At 58.4% G+C, this 18,885-nt stretch overlaps 5 protein-coding genes across 9 annotated transcripts; all 5 read right to left on the bottom strand.

Moving 5' to 3' along the window:
- Positions 1-2: 2 nt before the first annotated feature.
- On the bottom strand, positions 3-4,145 carry rnpepl1 (arginyl aminopeptidase like 1). Its single transcript, XM_088381311.1, has 11 exons — positions 3,088-4,145; positions 2,809-2,949; positions 2,328-2,479; positions 2,143-2,259; positions 1,827-2,062; positions 1,647-1,760; positions 1,344-1,456; positions 1,176-1,269; positions 872-1,105; positions 505-647; positions 3-426 (listed from the first exon to the last, which is right to left on the bottom strand). The coding sequence occupies exons 1-11, from the start codon at positions 3,556-3,558 to the stop codon at positions 202-204; spliced, it is 2,040 nt and encodes a 679-aa protein (XP_088237437.1). The 5' UTR covers positions 3,559-4,145; the 3' UTR covers positions 3-201.
- Positions 4,146-4,720: 575 nt separating this feature from the next.
- Positions 4,721-8,413, bottom strand: LOC148395872 (mRNA decay activator protein ZFP36L1-like). Its single transcript, XM_088381801.1, has 3 exons — positions 8,298-8,413; positions 6,548-6,835; positions 4,721-6,278 (listed from the first exon to the last, which is right to left on the bottom strand). The coding sequence occupies exons 2-3, from the start codon at positions 6,599-6,601 to the stop codon at positions 5,178-5,180; spliced, it is 1,155 nt and encodes a 384-aa protein (XP_088237927.1). The 5' UTR covers positions 6,602-6,835; positions 8,298-8,413; the 3' UTR covers positions 4,721-5,177.
- Positions 8,414-8,548: 135 nt separating this feature from the next.
- On the bottom strand, positions 8,549-10,055 carry aamdc (adipogenesis associated, Mth938 domain containing). The gene is made up of 4 exons (XM_088381814.1): positions 9,802-10,055; positions 9,503-9,666; positions 9,315-9,410; positions 8,549-8,907 (listed from the first exon to the last, which is right to left on the bottom strand). The coding sequence occupies exons 2-4, from the start codon at positions 9,635-9,637 to the stop codon at positions 8,767-8,769; spliced, it is 372 nt and encodes a 123-aa protein (XP_088237940.1). The 5' UTR covers positions 9,638-9,666; positions 9,802-10,055; the 3' UTR covers positions 8,549-8,766.
- Positions 10,056-10,201: 146 nt separating this feature from the next.
- LOC148395870 (uncharacterized) lies at positions 10,202-14,469 on the bottom strand. 4 transcript variants are annotated; one of them, XM_088381792.1, is made up of 9 exons: positions 14,314-14,385; positions 13,262-13,402; positions 12,793-13,012; positions 12,538-12,632; positions 12,291-12,453; positions 12,065-12,229; positions 11,960-11,989; positions 11,606-11,892; positions 10,202-11,569 (listed from the first exon to the last, which is right to left on the bottom strand). In XM_088381792.1, exons 2-9 carry the CDS (start codon positions 13,397-13,399, stop codon positions 11,222-11,224), a joined length of 1,446 nt encoding a protein of 481 aa, XP_088237918.1. In that variant the 5' UTR covers positions 13,400-13,402; positions 14,314-14,385; the 3' UTR covers positions 10,202-11,221. The 4 variants fall into 4 exon arrangements, with proteins under 4 accessions (XP_088237918.1, XP_088237916.1, XP_088237917.1 ...); XM_088381790.1 differs by having other exon boundaries at positions 10,202-11,892; XM_088381791.1 differs by having other exon boundaries at positions 10,202-11,892; positions 12,065-12,226; positions 14,314-14,384.
- A 205-nt stretch (positions 14,470-14,674) lies between these two features.
- Positions 14,675-18,851, bottom strand: LOC148395869 (neuronal tyrosine-phosphorylated phosphoinositide-3-kinase adapter 2-like). Of its 2 annotated transcripts, none has more exons than XM_088381794.1 (6): positions 18,655-18,851; positions 17,921-18,125; positions 17,474-17,742; positions 16,503-17,216; positions 16,329-16,399; positions 14,675-16,118 (listed from the first exon to the last, which is right to left on the bottom strand). In XM_088381794.1, the coding sequence occupies exons 2-6, from the start codon at positions 18,118-18,120 to the stop codon at positions 15,942-15,944; spliced, it is 1,431 nt and encodes a 476-aa protein (XP_088237920.1). In that variant the 5' UTR covers positions 18,121-18,125; positions 18,655-18,851; the 3' UTR covers positions 14,675-15,941. The 2 variants fall into 2 exon arrangements, with proteins under 2 accessions (XP_088237920.1, XP_088237921.1); XM_088381795.1 differs by having other exon boundaries at positions 18,667-18,851.
- Positions 18,852-18,885: the final 34 nt, after the last annotated feature.

Raw genomic sequence — 18,885 nt, 5'->3', positions numbered from 1 at the left:
TGTTTTGTGTGGTTTTTTTTTTTTATTGCAACAAACCAAAGTGGCCTTTCAGAAGGGGGACGCTCGCTTGAGGAAGTCTCGGAGGCGGCAACACGACGGAGCCCAGCAAAATGGGGCCGTCGGATCTTGTTCGGGCCTCGGGCGGGCAGGCAGGCAGGCAGGCAGGCAGGCAGGCAGGCAGGCGGCGTCCCTCCGCCTCCCTCATGCCGACACGTTGATATCCGGCAAGGAGGCGGCGGGCGACTGTGGGGCTGGCGCAAAATGCCCGTGCGCCTCCTGTTGCCCCCGCGTGATGATTTGCTGCAGCGTCCGTCGCAAGTTGGGGTGAAGCCGCTGCCGAGTGCGTCGCAACATGTCGGCGGCCACGGCACGCATGGCGCCCGCCGACAGGTCCTCGTACAGCGGCACCGTGTACATGCGGGACGTCTACGGGGGGCACACACGCAAATGACGGTGAGTCAGCGCCGCTGAAGCTCCACAGAGCGGCCTTGTCGCCCGACTGACGTGTTTTTGGAGGAAGGCGGCCAGTCTGGGGAGGTCGGCGTAGAAAAGACTCCTGACCGCCAGCTGCAGCCAGCGCACTTGAACCTCGGCATTCAGGCCATCCAACAGCGACGCGTAACGCTCACGCATTTGCCACATCACCTCTAAAACAAACAAACAAACAGACAAACAAACACACACACAAACAAAGGCACCAGATTTTCCCAACATGTCTCAGAGGACGGACGCCAAAGAGTTGGGCGGGGCCTCGCTACCGCTTTTTGGGATTTGCAGCCGCGGAGCGCCAAAAAGTCTGCCCCTACATGTGTGCATAATCACTTGACACACAAAGGGCGTGCTTGGCCTCGCGTAACCTGCCGTGGCGTACCGTGCGGCAGTGGCGCGTGGTCCAGCATGCAGTCCAGAAACAGAACCACCTGGAAGGTGCTCCAGCCCGCCACGTCCGAGAAGGCGGCAGCCGCCCCTCCGGTGTCGGCACCGCGCCCCTCGGTCCACGCGCGGCACAGGTCCCGCGCCGGTTGGATTAGGGTGGCCCCCGCCGACAGGTCCGGCTGGTACGGGGGCGCCCCGCAGCCCGTCAGCCAGAGCTGGAAATCTACACCTGACGGAAAGTAGAGGGTGGGACTGAGGGGTCTAATTGTTTTGTTTTTTTGCGCCCCGCCCATAAGTACCTTCCTTGTGCGCTGCTTGGGGAAAGGTCGCCAGGAACAAGTCCAGGAAATCCTGAGCCACCACGCTCTGGAACTTGAACTCGCTGATGTAGTCCTGTTGGCAGGAAGGCCTCGGGTGAGCGTGCGCGTGGCCGCCGCAGACGCGCGCGTCTGTGTGCGCGCACCGACCCGCAGGAATCCGTCAAAGCGTCTGACGTCCCCGCACAGCGACGACAAGTAGGACACGAAGCAGAAACCTTTCTCGTAGGTGAAAAGATTGATCAAGGTGCTGGGATTCACGCCTGCCTTGACAGAAACAAAGACGCTTTTGAGGACGTGAAGTTGGAGCCAATCTACAGGCACGCAGGCAGGCAGGCAGGCAGCCAGCCAGCCAGGCAGCCAGCCAGCCAGGCAGGCAGGGAGCACGCAAAAGAGTGCCAAAGAGCAAAAGGCACGGTGACTCGGCAAGTTGAGCCAAACGACGGGGCCTACCGGGCTCCAGTTGGACTCGCAACCGAGTGACGGGGTTGCCGTCGCCGACCAGGCGCAGCTGCCGGCGCAGGGCGTCCAATCGCACGGCACTTTCCAGGCAGGTGAAGGCGGCACCTGAGGAGAACAGAGCGAGGGCTGAAAGCTGGACTCCGAGCCTCGGCCGGCTCCGGCGGCGCCTACCGTAGGCCTGGGCGGTGATCCGGCGCTGCGCGTAGGTGGCCAGGCCTTCGCTGAGCCACATCTCCTCCCAGCTGGCGTTGGTGACGGCGTTGCCGAACCAGGCGTGAGCGATCTCGTGGACCACGTCGATCAGGAGCAACTCGCCGCTCTCCAGGATGGACGCCACGATGAAGGTCAGGCAGGGGTTCTCCATGGCCACCATGGGGAAGGACGGCGGCAGGAACACCAGGTCGCATCTGCCCGGGCGCACGCATGCCCGCCCACATTTTTGGGAGCCCGTGCGCCTGGCCGCCAATCGCACCGCCGCGCCACTGACCTCCCCCACAGGTAGCGTCCAAAGAGTCCTTCGGCGGCGCTCAGCCAGCGCTCCACGCTGCCCCCTAGCTTCTGGACGGCGCATGGCAGCAGACAGGGCTCAGCCCACACGCGACTCCTGGAGGAACGGCGGGACGGTGAGGACGAGCCAGGAGCCGAGGAAGGACAGCTGGGCCGACTGGCTACCTGGGGCCCAGGTCGGCGTGTCGGAGGTTCCCGGCCACCAGCGCCACCAGGTAGGCGGGCACCGGCGCGTCCATGGAGAAGCGGAAGACGCGCTCCGCTTTGGAGTAGCAACTGCGGGACGCGCTCATCAGAACCGTCACATCGTCCGGGACCTGACGCGCACGTGCGCACAAGTCGCTGAGGTGAATCAAGGGTTCGGGTGAGCGGGCCCTGATCACATTTTGGACGACCAGCTAATCGGCAAGCATCGTTTCAATCGGACAAAAACGCCCGCCTCTCATACGACCCGTCGGCGTGGTGTGCGGCTGCCTCTGCGCGACGGCGCCAAAAATGCTTCAGTATTAGCTCAGCACACTGGAAGTACTGGTCCAAGTGGGTCGCGTTGCTAACTTAACAGCGCTCTTGATCAAAATCATTGGTTTCTTCCGTCTCATATGTATTTCTTGCAAGTGCAGATCAGGTCGGGTCGGAGGTTACTCACGCGAATGGCCGCTGTGTACGTGCTCTTGACGGCCGGAGAGTCGAAGCACGGGAAGAAAGAACGATTGGACACAGAATGACCTTGAGTGAACACCAGAGGACGATCTTGACCGCACGTCAGCTCAGCGTCCAACCACCACATCTGGAATACACACGGTACTGCGTTCGTGCCCCGTGTGTGTGTGTGTGTGTGTGTGCGTGTGTGTGTGCGTGTGTGTGTGTGCGCTCATGAGTGCGTGTGCACGTGCGCACGCGTGTGTTCTTCGATGCGTGTTCTCACCGCAGGTCCGTCTGTGGCCGCGTACCTGACGGTGATCTGCATGTGCACTCCAACCTTAACAAGTTCAGGTAGGTCGATTTTGAGGGCGGAGCCAAAGTCGGCGAAGGGCTCCAGGCGGAAGGCAAGGCTGGCGGGCTCTCGGCCGCCGCTCGTCTTGCAGTCGACGGCGTGGACCGTCAGGGACGGGTGGGCGTCCAGCACCAGGGTCCGAACTCCGGCGACCAGGGGCAGCAGGTCCAGAACCAGCCATCCGCTCATCTCCTTCAGCGCAAAGTTGACACGCAGGTCCAAGTGGAAGTGACGCAGACAGAAGTCCGCAAAGTTGGCAGCAGATGCCACGTCTGCGGGGGGGCGCCGCCTAGCGGCGGCGACGGAGGTTGTGGGCTCGCCCGCGCAGTGGCCCGAGCCGCTGGATGGAGACTTGCGGCAGCAGCACAGCGAGGCGGGTGAGGAGGAGGTGGGCGCAGACATGGCACAACAAAGTCAGCAAACTAAGAGCAAGGTCAAGGGGAGCAAAAAGTCCCAAACCAAGATGACAAGGTCAAGGGGAGCATAAAGTCCCAAACCAAGATGACAATTAACATCATTCGCTCTGCCAAAGGGTTCAAACTCCAATAAGTTCAGACTCCACATTCAAAGTCAAATCCAAAAGCACTACTCGAGTCCACTTGACAACAGAACCTGAGGGCGGAACCAGAAGCGGAAGTCGACTCGGAGGCTGCAATCTGACTGACAGCTCGCTAACTAGCAACGTTAGCATGGTGCACTCCCGGGGAGTGCGTCCGGTCCTCGGTAGCTTTCCTCAGCGCAGCCAGCCGGCCGGCCGGCACGCTGAAGCCGCCGGTGTTCTGTTCACACATGCGGTGCCGCGCCGCGCCGCGCCGCGCCGCGCCGTCTGGTTCGGTCCTCTCCTGTCGGTCAGGCACGTCGTCGTCGACGTCGTTCTGTTCCTGTGCGCTTTGTTTGTTTCGATACTGCCCGTCTGTGTTCGGGACGTTTGGGACATTGACAAGCTCGCGAGCCAGCAAACAGGAAGTAGCAAAGAGAAAGTTTGTCGTGAACGCGAGGGGGGGCGCGAGAGCGAGAGCGGCGTTCATGAACAAAGGGCGTCGTCATGGTAACCACCCTTTTTTTTAAGCTCGTCATATTTAAAAAAAAAAAAAAGAAGAAGTATGAAAACTTTAAATTTGAACGATGGCTTGTTTGGGCTCGGCCTGCACACATGTCGAGCCAACGCCGTTTGTTGCAAATGTCTGCCTGCACGTCGTCTCTCTCGCCGACTGCAACTTCTACGTTGGAATCGACTTTTGCACGAGCAGCGCACACACTTGCGCCCCCACCCAGAGGCTGCCCGTCCCCCACTTTCTCAGGCTTCCTCCATTCATTGCCAACATTAGCATACAGATGTTAGCTTGAAAAGAGAAAGCGGCCAGGCAGAAGGGGGCAGGGAGGGGATGGGGTCATAGGGATGGCCCCTTGGCCTTTTTCGGGACCCCCTCCCAGCCCCACGCGCACACACTGTGAATGGGAAGTAGCCAGGGCTGTGGGAGTCCGTCCGAGTGGTTTTCTTTGATTAACACACACATTCAATGAAATGCCAGCGCTCAAGCAATACAAAGAAAATTGGGCGTCATGCGTTTCTGCTGTTTTACTATTTGACTTTATTCAACAGAAATGGTGTTGTTTTGTGAGATTGGAACACATGAAAGCCATTTTCACTTCATGTCACTTTGCAAAGATTCGTGGAAATCTATCAACGTGTACGTGTGCGTGTGCGTCTTGGTCAGGGCATCCAGCACCCAAGCGCAACACAAGGTACGCTTCACTCAGAAGGAAACAAAAGAAATAAATAGGACTTAATTTAGGAGAAAAGTACAAAATAAGATCAGCACAGCTTCGCTTCATGGCGCGCAAAAGCGACTTTGCACATTGGGCCGCCAAACGCCAGGGTATGTGCGCTAACCTATCGCAGTCAGAAAAAGACAATCACAATTTCCAAAAGCACCCAAAGGTGAAAAAAAATTCACACGGGGCTACGGATCGGGCCAGTCGCGCGAAACGGGCGACGGACGAGAAAGTCGGAGCCCCGTCTACTCGTCCGCAACCGACAGGCGGCTGAAGATGGGCAGGCGCCGGGCATCGCCGCCCGGCGACTCGCCGCCGCTGGAAGCCGGGCTCAGAGAGCAGGACGAAGCGTAGCCCTCCTCTGAGAGCGAGTCGGCCGAGGAGCAGCGCCGCAGGAGTCCGAGGGGCCCGAGGGAGGAGGCCTGGGGAGCGGTCAGGCGGCAGGGCGAGCGCCCGATAGCGGCGAGGAAACCGTGAGCCGAGTCGGCCGCCGAGTCGGCCGCCGAGTCGGCCGCCGAGTCGGCCGCCGAGTCGGCCGCCGAGTCGCTCTCGCCGGCGGGGAGGAAACCCAGAACGGCGTCCGTGTCGTCGCACTCGCCGACGGCAAAAAAAACAAGAGCCGAGTCGGCGTTTTCTTGGGCCGGCTGGGTGGCGGCGGACAACGGGTAGGGGCAAGGGCGGAGGAGCCCCGGCTCCGGGAAAAGGGGCCAGAGGAGCCGCGGGCAACCCGAGGGCGATGCGGACCGGGCCCGGGACAAGCGGGGAGAGCGCGGACGGGGCGACCCGGCAAAGCTGAGGCTGTGGAGCAGGCCGGGCTTGGCCAGCTCCTCGGCGCGGTGGACAAAGTGGCAGCGGGCGCCGTAAGGGCAGAAGCCCACCGTGTGGAAGGTGCGGCACGGCTCCGTCTTGTACTTAGGGTGGCGGCTCAGCCCTCGCAGCTCGTCCGCCCCGTGCGCAAACTGGCACTTGGCGTCGTACTTGCACGTGCCGCTCTCCTCAAAAGTGCGGCACAGTTCCGTCTTGTAGCGCGCGGGGAGGCGGGGCGAGGCCGGGCCCCGATTCAGCTCGCTGTGCCAAAGCCCGGGCGGGGGCCGGGCGGGCGGAGGCGCCTCCTCGTCCGGAAGCACCTCGCCCTCCGTCACGCTGACCGAGCGGTCCGCCCTGAAGGGAAGGCGGGTGAGTGGCGAGCGAGGCAGACGGCCGTCCCGCCGCCACTGCGGCCCCCGAGCCGAGGAATCGTCAAAGTTGCGCAGCGTGGCGGGGCAGAGGGAATGGTGGCGCCGGAAGCCGCCGACTGGAGGCCGCGGGGTCGCCGCCGCCGCCGCCGCCGCCGGGCTGGTGAAGTTCTGACGCCCGAGAAAGAACAAGACGGCGTGAGGCCTTTGGAAAACACATTCGGCGCTAGCAACTTAGTCATTCATTTGCAGCGCAGCGTTCAGCCCTCCCTCCAAAGGTTTGGCGCACATGGCAATTTTTTCCTCCCACAAATGACCACATTTAACAACATTGAAAGATACATCGTGAACACAAATTTCTTGTGCTATTTGCAACTTTCCACCACTGACAAAAACCTTTTTGGAACAAAACTACTTTGTTGCCGTGGCGTCGGACTCACCTTGCACGAGTGGTGCTCCACTTCCGCAAAGGGCGCCAGCGAGTGGGACGGCATGTCGGAGAAGACGCCGCTGCCGGTGTGGCTCCTGCTCCTGCTGCGGCTGGTGGCAAGCGCGTGTCTGACAACAAAGTTCCTCCACCATCTGCTGGAATCTCTTTAAATAGCTGGGGGAGCACCCCCACCCCCCATGGACTCAAAACGGCCAACCTCGCCGTTGCCGTTTTTTTCCTTTCTTCCATCTTGTCGGGCGGTGGGTGGACTTTTTTTTTCAAGCCTTGAAATGTGCAGCTGGAAGTGCAAGTTGCAGACCATCAAAAAACACAAGACATCCTTGCAATCAACTTGGGTCAATTTACTCTTTTGTTGAGAGTGAGCCAAGGCCCGTCTTTGCAGCGTGTTTGTGTGAGCGTCTATTTCTGCCTGCGTGTGCGTCTGTGTGTGTGTGTGTCTCTAAACGTGTCACCTTGCCAACTTGTTCAACAATCTCTTCAGCCTCAACTTGTTGGTTTCCGTTGGCCAGTTGGATTTGAAACCACAAAAGCCAACCGACATGGGTTATCGCTCCTACGCAGTGCGCGCGACGATGGTGTGAGGTCGGAGTACGGAACCCCGAGGGACTCCGTGAGTGGCTGTCGATTGCCTTAATGTTGTTCAATTTAAGATTTGAAAAGCGATCAGGGCGGCACTGGAACATTTTTGCGCCGTGGCAGCACGACGCACCCTATGTACGGAGAGTAGACCGGTTGGCCATCAATGACATCCTCATCCTTGTCGTGGCAGCCCCTCCCTCCCTCCCTCGTCACTATGCTGCACCCCCCGCCGGCCGGACAAGAGGTCCATTGTCCACCGGATGGCCCATATGTCGCCTGGCATGCATCTGGAGAAGTGCAGCAGTCTGACTTCTCTCACGTGACGTGTCCGTCTGCGTGGCTTTGCACGTTTGACCTAGCTCGCGATGACACGACGGGGCCCGGCCGGCAAAAAAAGCACAATGACGGCAAAACGGCTCCTTGTTGCACAATTGGAAATGCTGCTTTTGACCTCCTTGTGCTGGAAACGTGTTGGGCAAGCGTTCAAATAGCTCTGCATGGGAGCAAAAAAGGGAAGTGTGCGTGTGTGTGTGTGTGTGTGTGGCTGAGTTGATAAGTGCGGCTTTAACGACATAGACGATGTCCTCACATGGATCATCTCAGCAGGAAACGTGCTCACTATGTGTGTGTGAGTGTGGGCGTGCGGTTCGCGTGTGGCAATATGTGAGCATTGACGGGTTAACGAACACAGCTGCCATCAGTTAGGCCGAGCGGGGCACCGTGGTGGATGTGGTTTACTCTACCATGCGCGTGCGTGCGTGCGTGCGTGAAAACAAAATACACTGCTGCCTACGAGTGAGCCAAGTTTTCAAGTCAGCCATGTTTTTCGAGTGCTGCGTGATGGCTGAAAATGAACCAACATTTGCAGGACGTCTATTTCATGCAAAGACTTGTGTAATGGTGACAGCAAATTCGCTGAAGCAAATTGCCGTCGACGGGCCAATCGCTCATCCAGAGTCACACTGTGAGCGGAAGCCAATACAAAGAGTGAACGACGCGGTCTTCCTTTGCTTTTATGAAATAAGGTACACCGTTGTCAGGTTGGCTGACCGTAAGGATGCGGGCGAGCACCAATGTCCACGTGGTTGCGTTGAACTCGGAAAAAGCACACCAGCAACACGACCACGTGGGGATGGATGCAAGCTGCAGCTGGGACTTACCGTTTGGCCTCAAGGCTGCTGCTGCCAGCCACGTTGGGAGGCGCCAAGCAGGTCGGCTCTGGTGTACCACGTGTTGTTGACGTGTTGCCGTTTGTAATGTTTGTGTCGCCAGTTAGCGCCCCCCGGCGGCCACGATAGAAACAGCAGAAGGAGCGGCGCGCGCGCGCCACGCATACACACGCGCACACACGCACGCACGCACGCACGCACACATAAGTGGACCGCAGCATGCAATTATGACGTGCACATCGTAGCTTTGCTTCTATTCTATTGAATGAAGCGCTTGCACACTGTTTTTATTGAGGCATGATATTGATTTCGAGAATGGACGAACGCAATTCAATTTGCATTCATTTCAATGATTTGCGACACGTGGTGACAGAATGCCCGGGAGCTGACTCATGGTCCGGGCCTGACTCATGGTCCGGGCCTGACTTCAGGCTCGTGTCGTTTGATTTGCAACCTTTTCTCAGCAGGTGGAGTGGAAGACTCCGCCTACATTAGCTCCGCCTCTGGCCATGCGGTTGTACTCGGCCACGGCCGCCTCCGTCTGCAGGACCCGCACTTGGACGCCCGTCGCAGTCACTTGGTCCACCGTGGACGCTGGAACCTACAAAGGGGAAAGCAGCAGTAACAAGAAGGAATACTTGGTGCTCGCAGTTATTGCTTCATTTCGTGTTTGGAGAACATTCCTGAAAGCAAGCCAACATGCTGAAGATGACTGAAACAGCAACAAGAACAAAAGAAAACACATTTTGATGTCACGATTAAGTTTTGCAAATACGTTTGAACCAATGAAAATCCTACTTTGGAACTCAACCCGAATATTCGAACGCTTACATTTTTGAAACCTTAGCCAAGTATCAAAGCTTAGCCAACTTTGAAACCTCGTCCAGGTTCGAAACCCTGATATGGAAACCTACTGTCAGTGGGATTTCGGTGAGACTTTGGCTCCAAAGCGATGGCTGGACGCTCTGTGGCCGGCCGCGGTTATTACTGTGTGCTCACGTCACCCACCTGCAGGGCCATGTCCATGCCTCGACCGATGAGCAGCAGGTCCACTCCCTTGTCCAGCACCTCCTGCAAGTCGGCCACTTGGACGCCGGGACGGTGCTGGGGAGGAGAGAGAGCGAGAGCGAGAGCGGCCAAATCAGGTGACGTCACGAAACGCGCGAGGACCTGCGCGCGTAAACCGAGCCACCCACCTCCGTGCCGGTCTCGCGCCAGTCCCACGCGCGGCTGCCCCCGGGCCAAACTTTGCAGTCCTTGTAGGGCGCCGCCGCCCCCTTCACCGTCATGCGACCCCAAGACAGCGACACGATCTCCGGCGGCGACGACATATGCTGGCCGGCTTGCTTGTTCGCTCCGCCTGGTGAAACGCCGCCGCCGCCGCCGCCGCCGCCGCCGCCGCCCACACGAACATAGGCAAACTGGTAACTTAATTGTCTAGGCCGACATTTGTGCGTGCGTGTGTGCGTGCGTCTAGGACGGGGCTGAAACTAACCGTTTTAGGAGAAACGCTTGGAGCTAAAGGTCTTGTTGATTTTTGAGCGAAGAACACAAGCGAGGTGGACGGCCCAGCAGCGCCTTGCTTACACCGCGTCTCGGTTTTGTTTGCAAATTTGCTGACAGCCGGATCAGGAAGTGAACGTCACTGACACTCAATGACGCGCCGCCCCGCGCCCCCAAATCCTCGAGCTGGCTTCCGAAGTCACCATTAAGAGAGACCAACGTATTACGCTCTCTTATGTTATGAGTTGCCTTTTCCGCCTTGCAATACGTTGTGCACCCGGGTACTTCAGCTCATTACGTTCTCGCTCGCTCGCGTGCAAGCAAGGCCGGATTGGAGCCCACAAAAGCTTTGCGTCCATCCGACGGACAGATTGGGCGAAAACGACTCGACGAAGAGTTTCCACTTTATTGTCACCGCGTGCGTCTCGCAAAGAACAAACCACAAAGCCGTCACGACGGCCGCACATTCAAGCACATGAGTTTACGCGTCAATTTCTGCGATCAATGTTCGTTTCCAGAATTGGAAGACCGTCACAGGCACGGCGCAGGGCGGGGCGTCCACCCACCACCAGGATAAAATGACACATGATCATACATGATACTCGAGTGCAAACGGAGGATGGCTGCGCGTGCAGTGGGGGCCAATTGCGTCTTTCTGCTCACGTGCATCAGCCCAAGTTTAGAGAGTTCCCGGTGAGCGTCGAGCTTTCGCTCATCTCATCGACGGAGCCCGAATTGGAACAGGGAGGAAGGACCTCGTCTTGACGATCTTGCAACGTGCCCACCAAAAGTTCCAGGACATTGTGCTGCCTTGAGATAAGAGTTGAATTTGTTCCCTGTGCACACTCGTAGCACAAATCCCTTCTGTCTCAAATCATTTCTATGCCCCCCCCCCCCCCCCCGTTATATTTTGAGACTAATGGGAACAGCAGCGTTTGAGTGCCAGCGCTTCACTGAAATGCTGCTTTTGGCCACCTGGGGGCAGTGAAAGACCGACAGCCAGGAATGTTGCCCATTGGAGGCGTTCTGAATGGGCCCAGCCGAGGGAAAGTTAAAAAAATGACGGCAGTGACGGTTCGTCCGTCAGCCAGCTAACCGGGATAAGGGTTAGGGTCCCTTGTTTGCGTTGGGCTTTGAGGAAAATGTATCTTTGGTGACGGCAGTCCAGGAACCCGTGGAGCGCAGCTCACTCGGCATCCCAGTCTTTTTCTGAGGATTTGGAAGGAAGGAAGGAAGGAAGGAAGGAAGGAAGGAAGGAAGGAAGGAAGGAAGGAAGGAAGGAAGGAAGGAAGGAAGGAAGGAAGGCGCCCCGCTGGAACGGACCGCGCTGAAATTTTTATTTCAGCAAATCCCCCAAACTCTCTGCCTTTGATTTTGCGTCAGCCAATCATCGGGCCATTCGCCGCCGTAGCTCACGTGGAGCGATCCAAAGCGCCGTCGTCCATCTTGTCCAGCCTGAGGGCGGGGCCTTGCGCCCTGCCGTCCCTCAGCACGGTCAGCGCGGCGCCCGAGAAGGTCTTGAGCACGCCCAGCGTCTCCCTCTGCAGCGCCAGCGACTCGCTGACAAACTTCTGTTGGCTCTCCACCAGCAGCTGCAGCGACTGCGCCAGCGTCTCCAGCGAGCGCGACACCGACGCCAGCAGCTGGCGACTGGCGCGCTGCTGCTGCACGCTGTGGCAGGCCAGCTGCGCCAAGCCCGGCGCCGCCGGACGGCCCGACGGCGGCAGCGGGCCCGACGGCGGCAGCGCCTGCGGCAGCGCCTGCGGCAGCGCCTGCGGCAGCGCCTGCGGCAGCGCCTGCGCGTCCTCTGCTGGAGAGGGCTTGGGGCGGGGCCGGGCGTTGGAGGAGGTCGCCGGCAGGGACGCGTCGCCGGCAAGAGGGCCGAGCGAGGGCGAGCACGAGGAGGTGACGGCGGCGCTCGAGGGCGGAAACGGCGAAGCGGGAGGAGAGTCGCCGTCGCAGTCTTGGGAGGTGGTGCTGACGGCGTTGCGGCTGTGTCGGGAGTACGTGTGGACCAGCCTGGGCGGACCCAAAGACGAATGGACGGAGAAGGCGGCGTTGTCTTCGCAGTCCATGGAAGGTTCTGCAAAAGAGCAAGCCAGCGAGTCAGCCAAAGAACAAGCAAACGATTGGCCGGCAAAGGCTCTCACCGTCGTCGTCCGACGAGCGGTAGGGGTCCCCTGCGGAAAGGGAAAGGCACGCAAGGTGAGACGTCGGGGGGAAGACTTTCCCGCTTCCGAGGCAGCGGCGCTTACCGCTCAGATCCTTGTCGGGGGACGACAGAGGCGAGAAGTCCAAGGAAAGTCCTCCGGGAAGCGAGAGCGATCCGCTGTTGCCGTCCGCGTAGGAGTAGCGCTCGGCGTCCGCGGCCTGGGACTCGGAGCCTTCGTCTCGGTCTTCGGCGTCACTGACGACGTCTGCTACGAGACGAAGCGGGGCCGTGAGCGGAAGGCGCTCGGCGACGGCTCGGCGACGGCTCACCTCCGGTAGGACTCATCAACAGGATCCTGTGGACCATCTTCTCCACCGAGTCCAGAGACTTCCTCTTCCTCCTCCCCGCCGAGCCGTCGGGAGCTCGCAGGAGAGCCATGCGCCGCTTGCCGTCACATTTCAGGTCGGCCCACTTCTTCATGATTTGACGCACCTGAGCGCGTCGGTCGGGACCAGGAGTGAGCTTGGTCCTTGAAATGACCTCATCGGCGTACGATGACATCGTCACTCCACTCACCTCTCTGTGGTTCTGCCCCAGACCGTTGATCTGCTCCGTGATCTCGGCCCACTTTTGTTTCTTGGCCTCTGCCGGCACGCCGTGATTGAACTTCCCTGAAGGACAAAGCGTGCCCACGCTTAGCTATTTTGGGAACCATGTCATTTGAGAGCGCCCTCGCTCCGGTGCTGCCGTTGGCTTGGCAGAGGGAGACTCAGCGGCCCCCCCCCACTCGGGGTTGCCCCATTCTTTCTAGCAAAGGGGCGCTGGACTCACTGAGAAGGATGTATCTGTTCCTGCGGACTTCCTGCAGCAGCATCTTGATCTCGGAGAAGGAGAACCTGGGCCGGTTGCCGAGACCCTTGGCACCGCCCGCCTTCAACTCCTCGTCCTCGTCCCGCCAAGAGCTCGCCATGGCCGGCCCGCTCGTCCCCGCCGCCGCCGCCAGCCCTCCTGGCGGCCCGTCGGGTTGGCGCTCCGCCAACCGCTCCGGGTCCTGAAGCGGCAGAAAAGCACAGCTTGGCTCAACAGCGCCGCCTCGCCCGCACTCGCCGTGCGCATCAGAGGCTGCGTGCCGAGCTAAAAAGGTGCTCGAGCACAATTGTGGTGACAACGTGACACGAGACGCCTCATGGTGAATGTTCACCAGAACAAAGGGCAACTGTACAACCGTACAACTGTGCAACTGCGCAACTGTGTATGTGAAGTCCAAGCTGAAGGCGTGTGTAGCGTGGAGTAGACTCACGCAAGCAGCATAGTTTAGTTCCCGCGTAAGCGTTTGACTGGCGGCGCGCTCGAAGGATTGTTGAGCTCTGATCACGCGCATCCTCAATCGGGCCGCCAAGCGCCTTTGCTCGGCGCTTTGCTTTCTTTTTGGGCCCATCCTCTGATGACATGTACACATCAACACACAAAGAACAACAAATACAAAACACTACAAGACCACGCCGTCATTTGTCAGCATCTCCTTTGTTTTTGGTTCACAGGAAGGAACACTAAACTGTTTTGGATTGCTTTATAAACTTTAGTAAGGTTGACTTTCTTGGCGCCCAAAATCCCTGGCAGCGCATGTCGTTGCGGCGGTCACGGAGTCATGCATGTTTAGTTTGATTGAATGACCAAAAAGGTCATTGAAAAAGTGAGAGGCCATCAAAAGCAACCCAATTCATTCCAAGCAAATTGAACTTGCTTGACGCGTGCGTTCTTGTCTCACTTTTCTAACATAAGTCTGACTGATTGTATTCTTGTGAACCGATTTATAAAACAAAACAAATAACCTACCTCCCCAAAGAATTATTTTTATTATTTATAAAAATAAACTACCTCCGCAAAGAATTACTTTTATTATTTATTCAAAAACAAAACAAAAACAACTACCTCCGAAAACTTGGCGATGTCCGGTCACGCGGTCCGCCTCGGCCAATCATCAGCGTTCTTGCCGAGCTTTTGTAGGCTGCAATAGCCGCACATTCGAACGTCGACAAGTTTTAAGTGGCCGACGTTGCCATGGAGACGCCAACATCTCATCGGCGACGCACCGACGGAACGTACATCTAAGCGTCACCATGGAGACGGCGATGTTGCGTGCCCTTGTCGAGTCGTTGCGAGCCCCAAGACGAGCTCCGCGCTAACTAGCCAGCTGCTCGCTAACGTACGAGCCGCTTGAGTCAATCAATGAGTGTGGGCGTGGGTCGTGTGTGTGCGTGCGTGTGTGTGTGTTTGTGTGTGCGCGCGCGCGAGTGTTAGTACGCAGCAGACATCTAACAAACGGACGAATGAAAATGAATATATGTTTACCGAAAAATGGCGACGTCGTCGGCCCTGTTCGGAAATTCGCCGTGTGGGAAAGCAGCAGGCGGTAACTGCGCATGCGCAACATTAAGCGCACTACAACGCACTATTCTCAATGCCCGCGTGCGCAAAGGAAACGAGCGTCCGCAATCAGTAGGCGCAAAGTCCGGCCCGCGGTCCACATCCGATCGAGCGACAATTTCCAATCATGTTTTGTGCCTTTATTGATGGAATTTCTCTCAAATGGCCTATATTCCAGTTTGAATTTTTTGTAATAAGCAATTTATTGTGATCATGCAAAACAATGTCAATTTTAGATAGTGGTCCCGTAAAACGAACACTCACCCGCAACTCAAAACACTCTTGATTTGAGTTTGAATATTATTTTTAATCTGCCAGTTTCAAAGCACCAGAAGTGAAAACAACTAAAAAGCTCGAGAGCACGCCAATATTTCATAGCATATCAAGTACAGTCAATAACAAAACAAAAAAGATGTCTATCGATCCACCTTCACACTCGCCAATTGCGATACCCAAAAGCAACCAAGGTTTTTCAGATCAAATAAAATCAGGGACAGATCTTTTCCATCGCACACTTGGCAAAGCCAAGCGGAACAGGAAAGCACGCACGTGTCCGCCACGTTTGATGGAGCCAACGCTCGCAGCCGGCCGATCGATCGACCTGAGGTGCATGTATCGCTCTCGCTCGCCCAGCCGCGTGTCTGTCTCGTCGCCTCGGCAGCAGACAACATGGAATCCGGAGCAAAAAGACAAACACTTGCGGTCGCGCTTCACCACTTTCCTCATCGATAACCCCAATGACATATCAAGGAACGCATTGTGAAATGTTGTGCTTTCAAGTGATCCCAAAGGCGTGTGAAAAGCCCGGCTTTGTCTTTTTGGCTTGTCACTTACTTACCTCTCCAAAGTTGCACGCTGCGTCACAACAACTAGACAACAAGTGAATGACAAACATTGAACACTGGCAATTCCAGACTCTCAACAGCACATCCCTTCCCGTTTGCCAACGGGAGGAAACATGGTCCATTTTCAAGACTCAAGCGACGCTGCCTTTGCTGGCCCACGTGGGCAAAGACGCTTTCGTGACAAAACGGGAACATCCGAGTTCGGGGGAACAGCCCGAGTTCTGAGGGGCAGCCCGTCGTCCCTTTTTGGAGGATCTTGCTTTGCAAATGTCTGCCTGCCTGCAGTCCTTTATGACGGCGCCCGTGCTTTTCCATCGTCTCCGTTTGAAAGGGGAACCAAAGCCAAGCCGTCAACACATTGCCTTTTTTTAGCCGCAACTGTCTGTGCGTACAGAATCGAGGAAAGCCTCAGTCGTGGTTAAACGGCGGCCTTGACTTTTACCTGTTTTGAAAATCAAAGTCATCCTCCTGGTGTAAAACCTAGCCGGGGCATTTTTGGAAAAACAACCTGGTGGAACGAAGTGACCTTACGAAAGTCGAGAAAATGAAAAGAGGAAGAACGTCAAAGTACGTATTGTTGCTGTCCACGTGTTTGGCTTGAGCTCCCTTTCAAGTGCTTTGGCCACGCTGCGGCCGCCGGCGCTCGCTTGGTCCAGGTCACGTTTGGTGCGGACTGATGGACGGCAGACAACAAGAAGGCACCCAGACTCAGATGGCGGTGTCCCACAAGATGGCCGCCGAGTAGGGCGGCGGTTGTTTCCTCCGCCGCTCGACGGGCGAGCCGTCTCCGAGGTCGGCCCGCCGGCGATTTTTGATCTCGCGGCACAAACCTCGTTTCTTCTCGATGGTGTCCATCATGGTGGCGTCCCCGCACGGCCACGCCATCTGCGGAGCGGAGCAAAGGCCGTCCGTCAGCCATCTTCTCTCGTTTCCCTCAACGGAAGCATTTGGGAACCGTGACGAGCGCGTAGCGTAGTTCACCGTGGCGCCAAAGCGCTAGCTTTTTTTCTTGGCATTCAATATTTGACGCGCACGTCTGACCGGAGGGTTTTTTTTCTCAGACCAGTACGCCAATGCTGCGAGTGACTTTGTTACCTGGCTGAGGGCGGGATGGTCCCGCGGCGTCCCCGACGCGGAAGCCTTGACTTGACGCCGAGCCTTGACATCTGTCCTCAAACAACAAACAGCAAGTTGGGACGGCCACTTCCAGACGGGACGCAATTCCAGACGGAACACGATTGGATGGCGACACGCCACCGACGTACGTACCTTCGGCGGCGCGGCCGCTCCTCCGCTCCGCCTTGGCCAGGTCATCCGGCGACGTGGCCGAGCCGGCCTCCGGCGGCCGGGCGGCCATCAAGGCGGCGTAGGGAGGCGGCCTCTTCGGGCCGACGGGCGTCCGAGAGCGGGCCAGGCTCACGGGGGAGGGGCACGCCGATTGGCTGCGTGGGTACACCTTCCCGTCGTGGGCGAAGCCGGAGGACGCGCGGCGGCCGGAAGCCAGCGGCGGCGCCGACGAGCGCCCCGAAGACGTGACGCTGGGCGTGGGCGGCCACTCCTCTTCGTCTCTGCTCGGCCCCGCCTTTTTCCCCGGCGCGGTCAGCTGCGTGACGTCCACGGGGGTCAGCGGAGACTCGTCGGAATTGGGCGAGCGCTGAGGATGGAACGGCGGCAAGAGCAGCAGCGGCGGCCGGTGCGTCAGGAGATTGGGAAAGGGTTGCGGGATGCGGCACGACTCCGAGTACGTCATTTCCTCGTACACTGACTCGTTCTGCTCCTCTCCGCTTTGAGCCCAGACGTTTCCGCTCATCTCGATGTAAACCGACTCGGACTCGTCCGGGTCGGGCCAGCTCTCCTTGCCGTGGTTACACGCGTGGGCTGTTTCGTCGAAGGACGAGCTGAGTTGCGTGTTTGGGTTGCGTTTGGGTTTGGGCGGAGGCGTCTTCTTCCAGTCCTCGCCGCCGTACGCGTGCGGGATATGAACTGCGAGCCGTCAAAGAAGAAAGACAAACGACAAGCGTGTCAGGCTGAGAGTGCAGCTGCGAGCGAGCCAGATAGAGACAGCCAGAGAGCCAGAGAGCGAGATGGAGCCAGAGAGCGAGATAGAGCCAGGGAGCCAGAGAGCCAGAGAGCCAGAGAGCCAGAGATAGAGCCGATAGAGCCAGAGAGCCAGGGAGCCAGAGAGCCAGAGAGCCAGAGAGCCAGAGAGCCAGAGAGCCAGAGAGCCAGAGAGCGAGCACCTTCGTCTTGGGTCGCGAGGGCCTCGGAGCTGCTGCTCAATTTGGTGTTAGGGTCCCTCCTGGGTTTGGGCGGCGGCTGCTTGCGCTCGTCAGGGTCGCCGCCCACCGAGTCGAGGGAGTGAGAGCGGACGCCGAAGGCCGCCGGGCGGGGGCCGAGGCTGGGAGCGGCCGGGCCGTCCCGCGCCGCTGCCGGCACGGTGGCCAGACCCATTCGCAAATGCTTCCCGCAGCAGACGGCGTCGCTGGCGCCGCTGGCCTCGTCGTCCAGCCTACAAAGGAGTAGAAGCGTGCCGGGTGAAAGGCACGGCAGGCGCGGGAAGCAAGCCAGCCAGCCGGCCGACCAACGGAGCAAAGGGCAATTGAAGCCAGCCAGCACAAATGGGAACCAACAAGAACGACAACAGCATCCTTCCATCCATTTTCATCGCCGCTTATCCTCTGGCTCACCTCTTTATTGCTTCCCCTTGCCGTTTCTTCAGTTTCTTCTCCTGCAAGTAGGTCCAATTGGCATCGTGTCGAACGCGGTCACTCTCTCGGGAAATGTCGGCCGCGTTCTGGATGACCAGCTCGTCGTATGCCTGGAGGCATCTGTCCTCCACGTACTGGAAGAACCTGCGTGAGGTGGAAGCCTCCTCGCGAGACGTCATCCTTCCTGGAGGAGAGACCAAAGTTTCCGGTCCCTAGCTCAAGTGGTTCCAGAACGTGGAAGCGTGGGGGTGGCGCTACGCATCGTCAGGGCAACGTCGGGGCATCGTCGGGGCACCGTCGCGGCATCATCGTAGCGGCATCATCGCAGCAGCATCATCATCATCATCATCATCGCAGCAGCAGCAGCAGCAGCATCGCAGCAGCAGCATCGCGGCAGCATCAGCATCAGCACGTCTCTCCCCTCCCTTCCCCCACACCACGTCGCTCCCCAAAACGGCAGCAGTAACCTAGCAACAGCAGCATCTCTCGGGGGAGCGCCGTGACGTCACGCCAACGAGGGCGCGAGAGGAAAGCAGAACGCACTTTGGCTTGCGTCACCGTCGCGTCTACATTTCAGCCCGACCCTCGTCACGGTCATGCGGGACAAATCCACTCCCCCCCCCCCAACTCCAATTTCCTGTCTCCTGCCGCAAAGATGACAAAAGAAAAGAAAAGAAAAAAGCGCAGCGATCCCGAACGCTACGGAGGCTTACCGCAAGACTCACACTCTCTCCATGGCTGCTGCTCCTGCGCGCGTCCTTCACGTCCTTGGACGTCTCCGTGCGTCTGCTGTGTGCATCCGTCCCCGGAACGTCCTCAGTCAGCTTGGCTGGGCGCTTGCCAGCGCAGCGAGCTCACGTTCCAGCCGCCTGACTCGCCTCGCCTCGCCTCGCCTCGTCTCGCCAGTCGCCAGCGTTGTGAGCGAGGCAGTAACCATGGCAACC

The sequence above is a fragment of the Syngnathus floridae genome, chromosome 7 (assembly GCF_059516105.1).
Source record: "Syngnathus floridae isolate MCC-2025c chromosome 7, RoL_Sflo_1.0, whole genome shotgun sequence".
Lineage (NCBI taxonomy): Eukaryota > Metazoa > Chordata > Actinopteri > Syngnathiformes > Syngnathidae > Syngnathus > Syngnathus floridae.
This window is presented reverse-complemented; position numbering and strand designations above follow the sequence as displayed.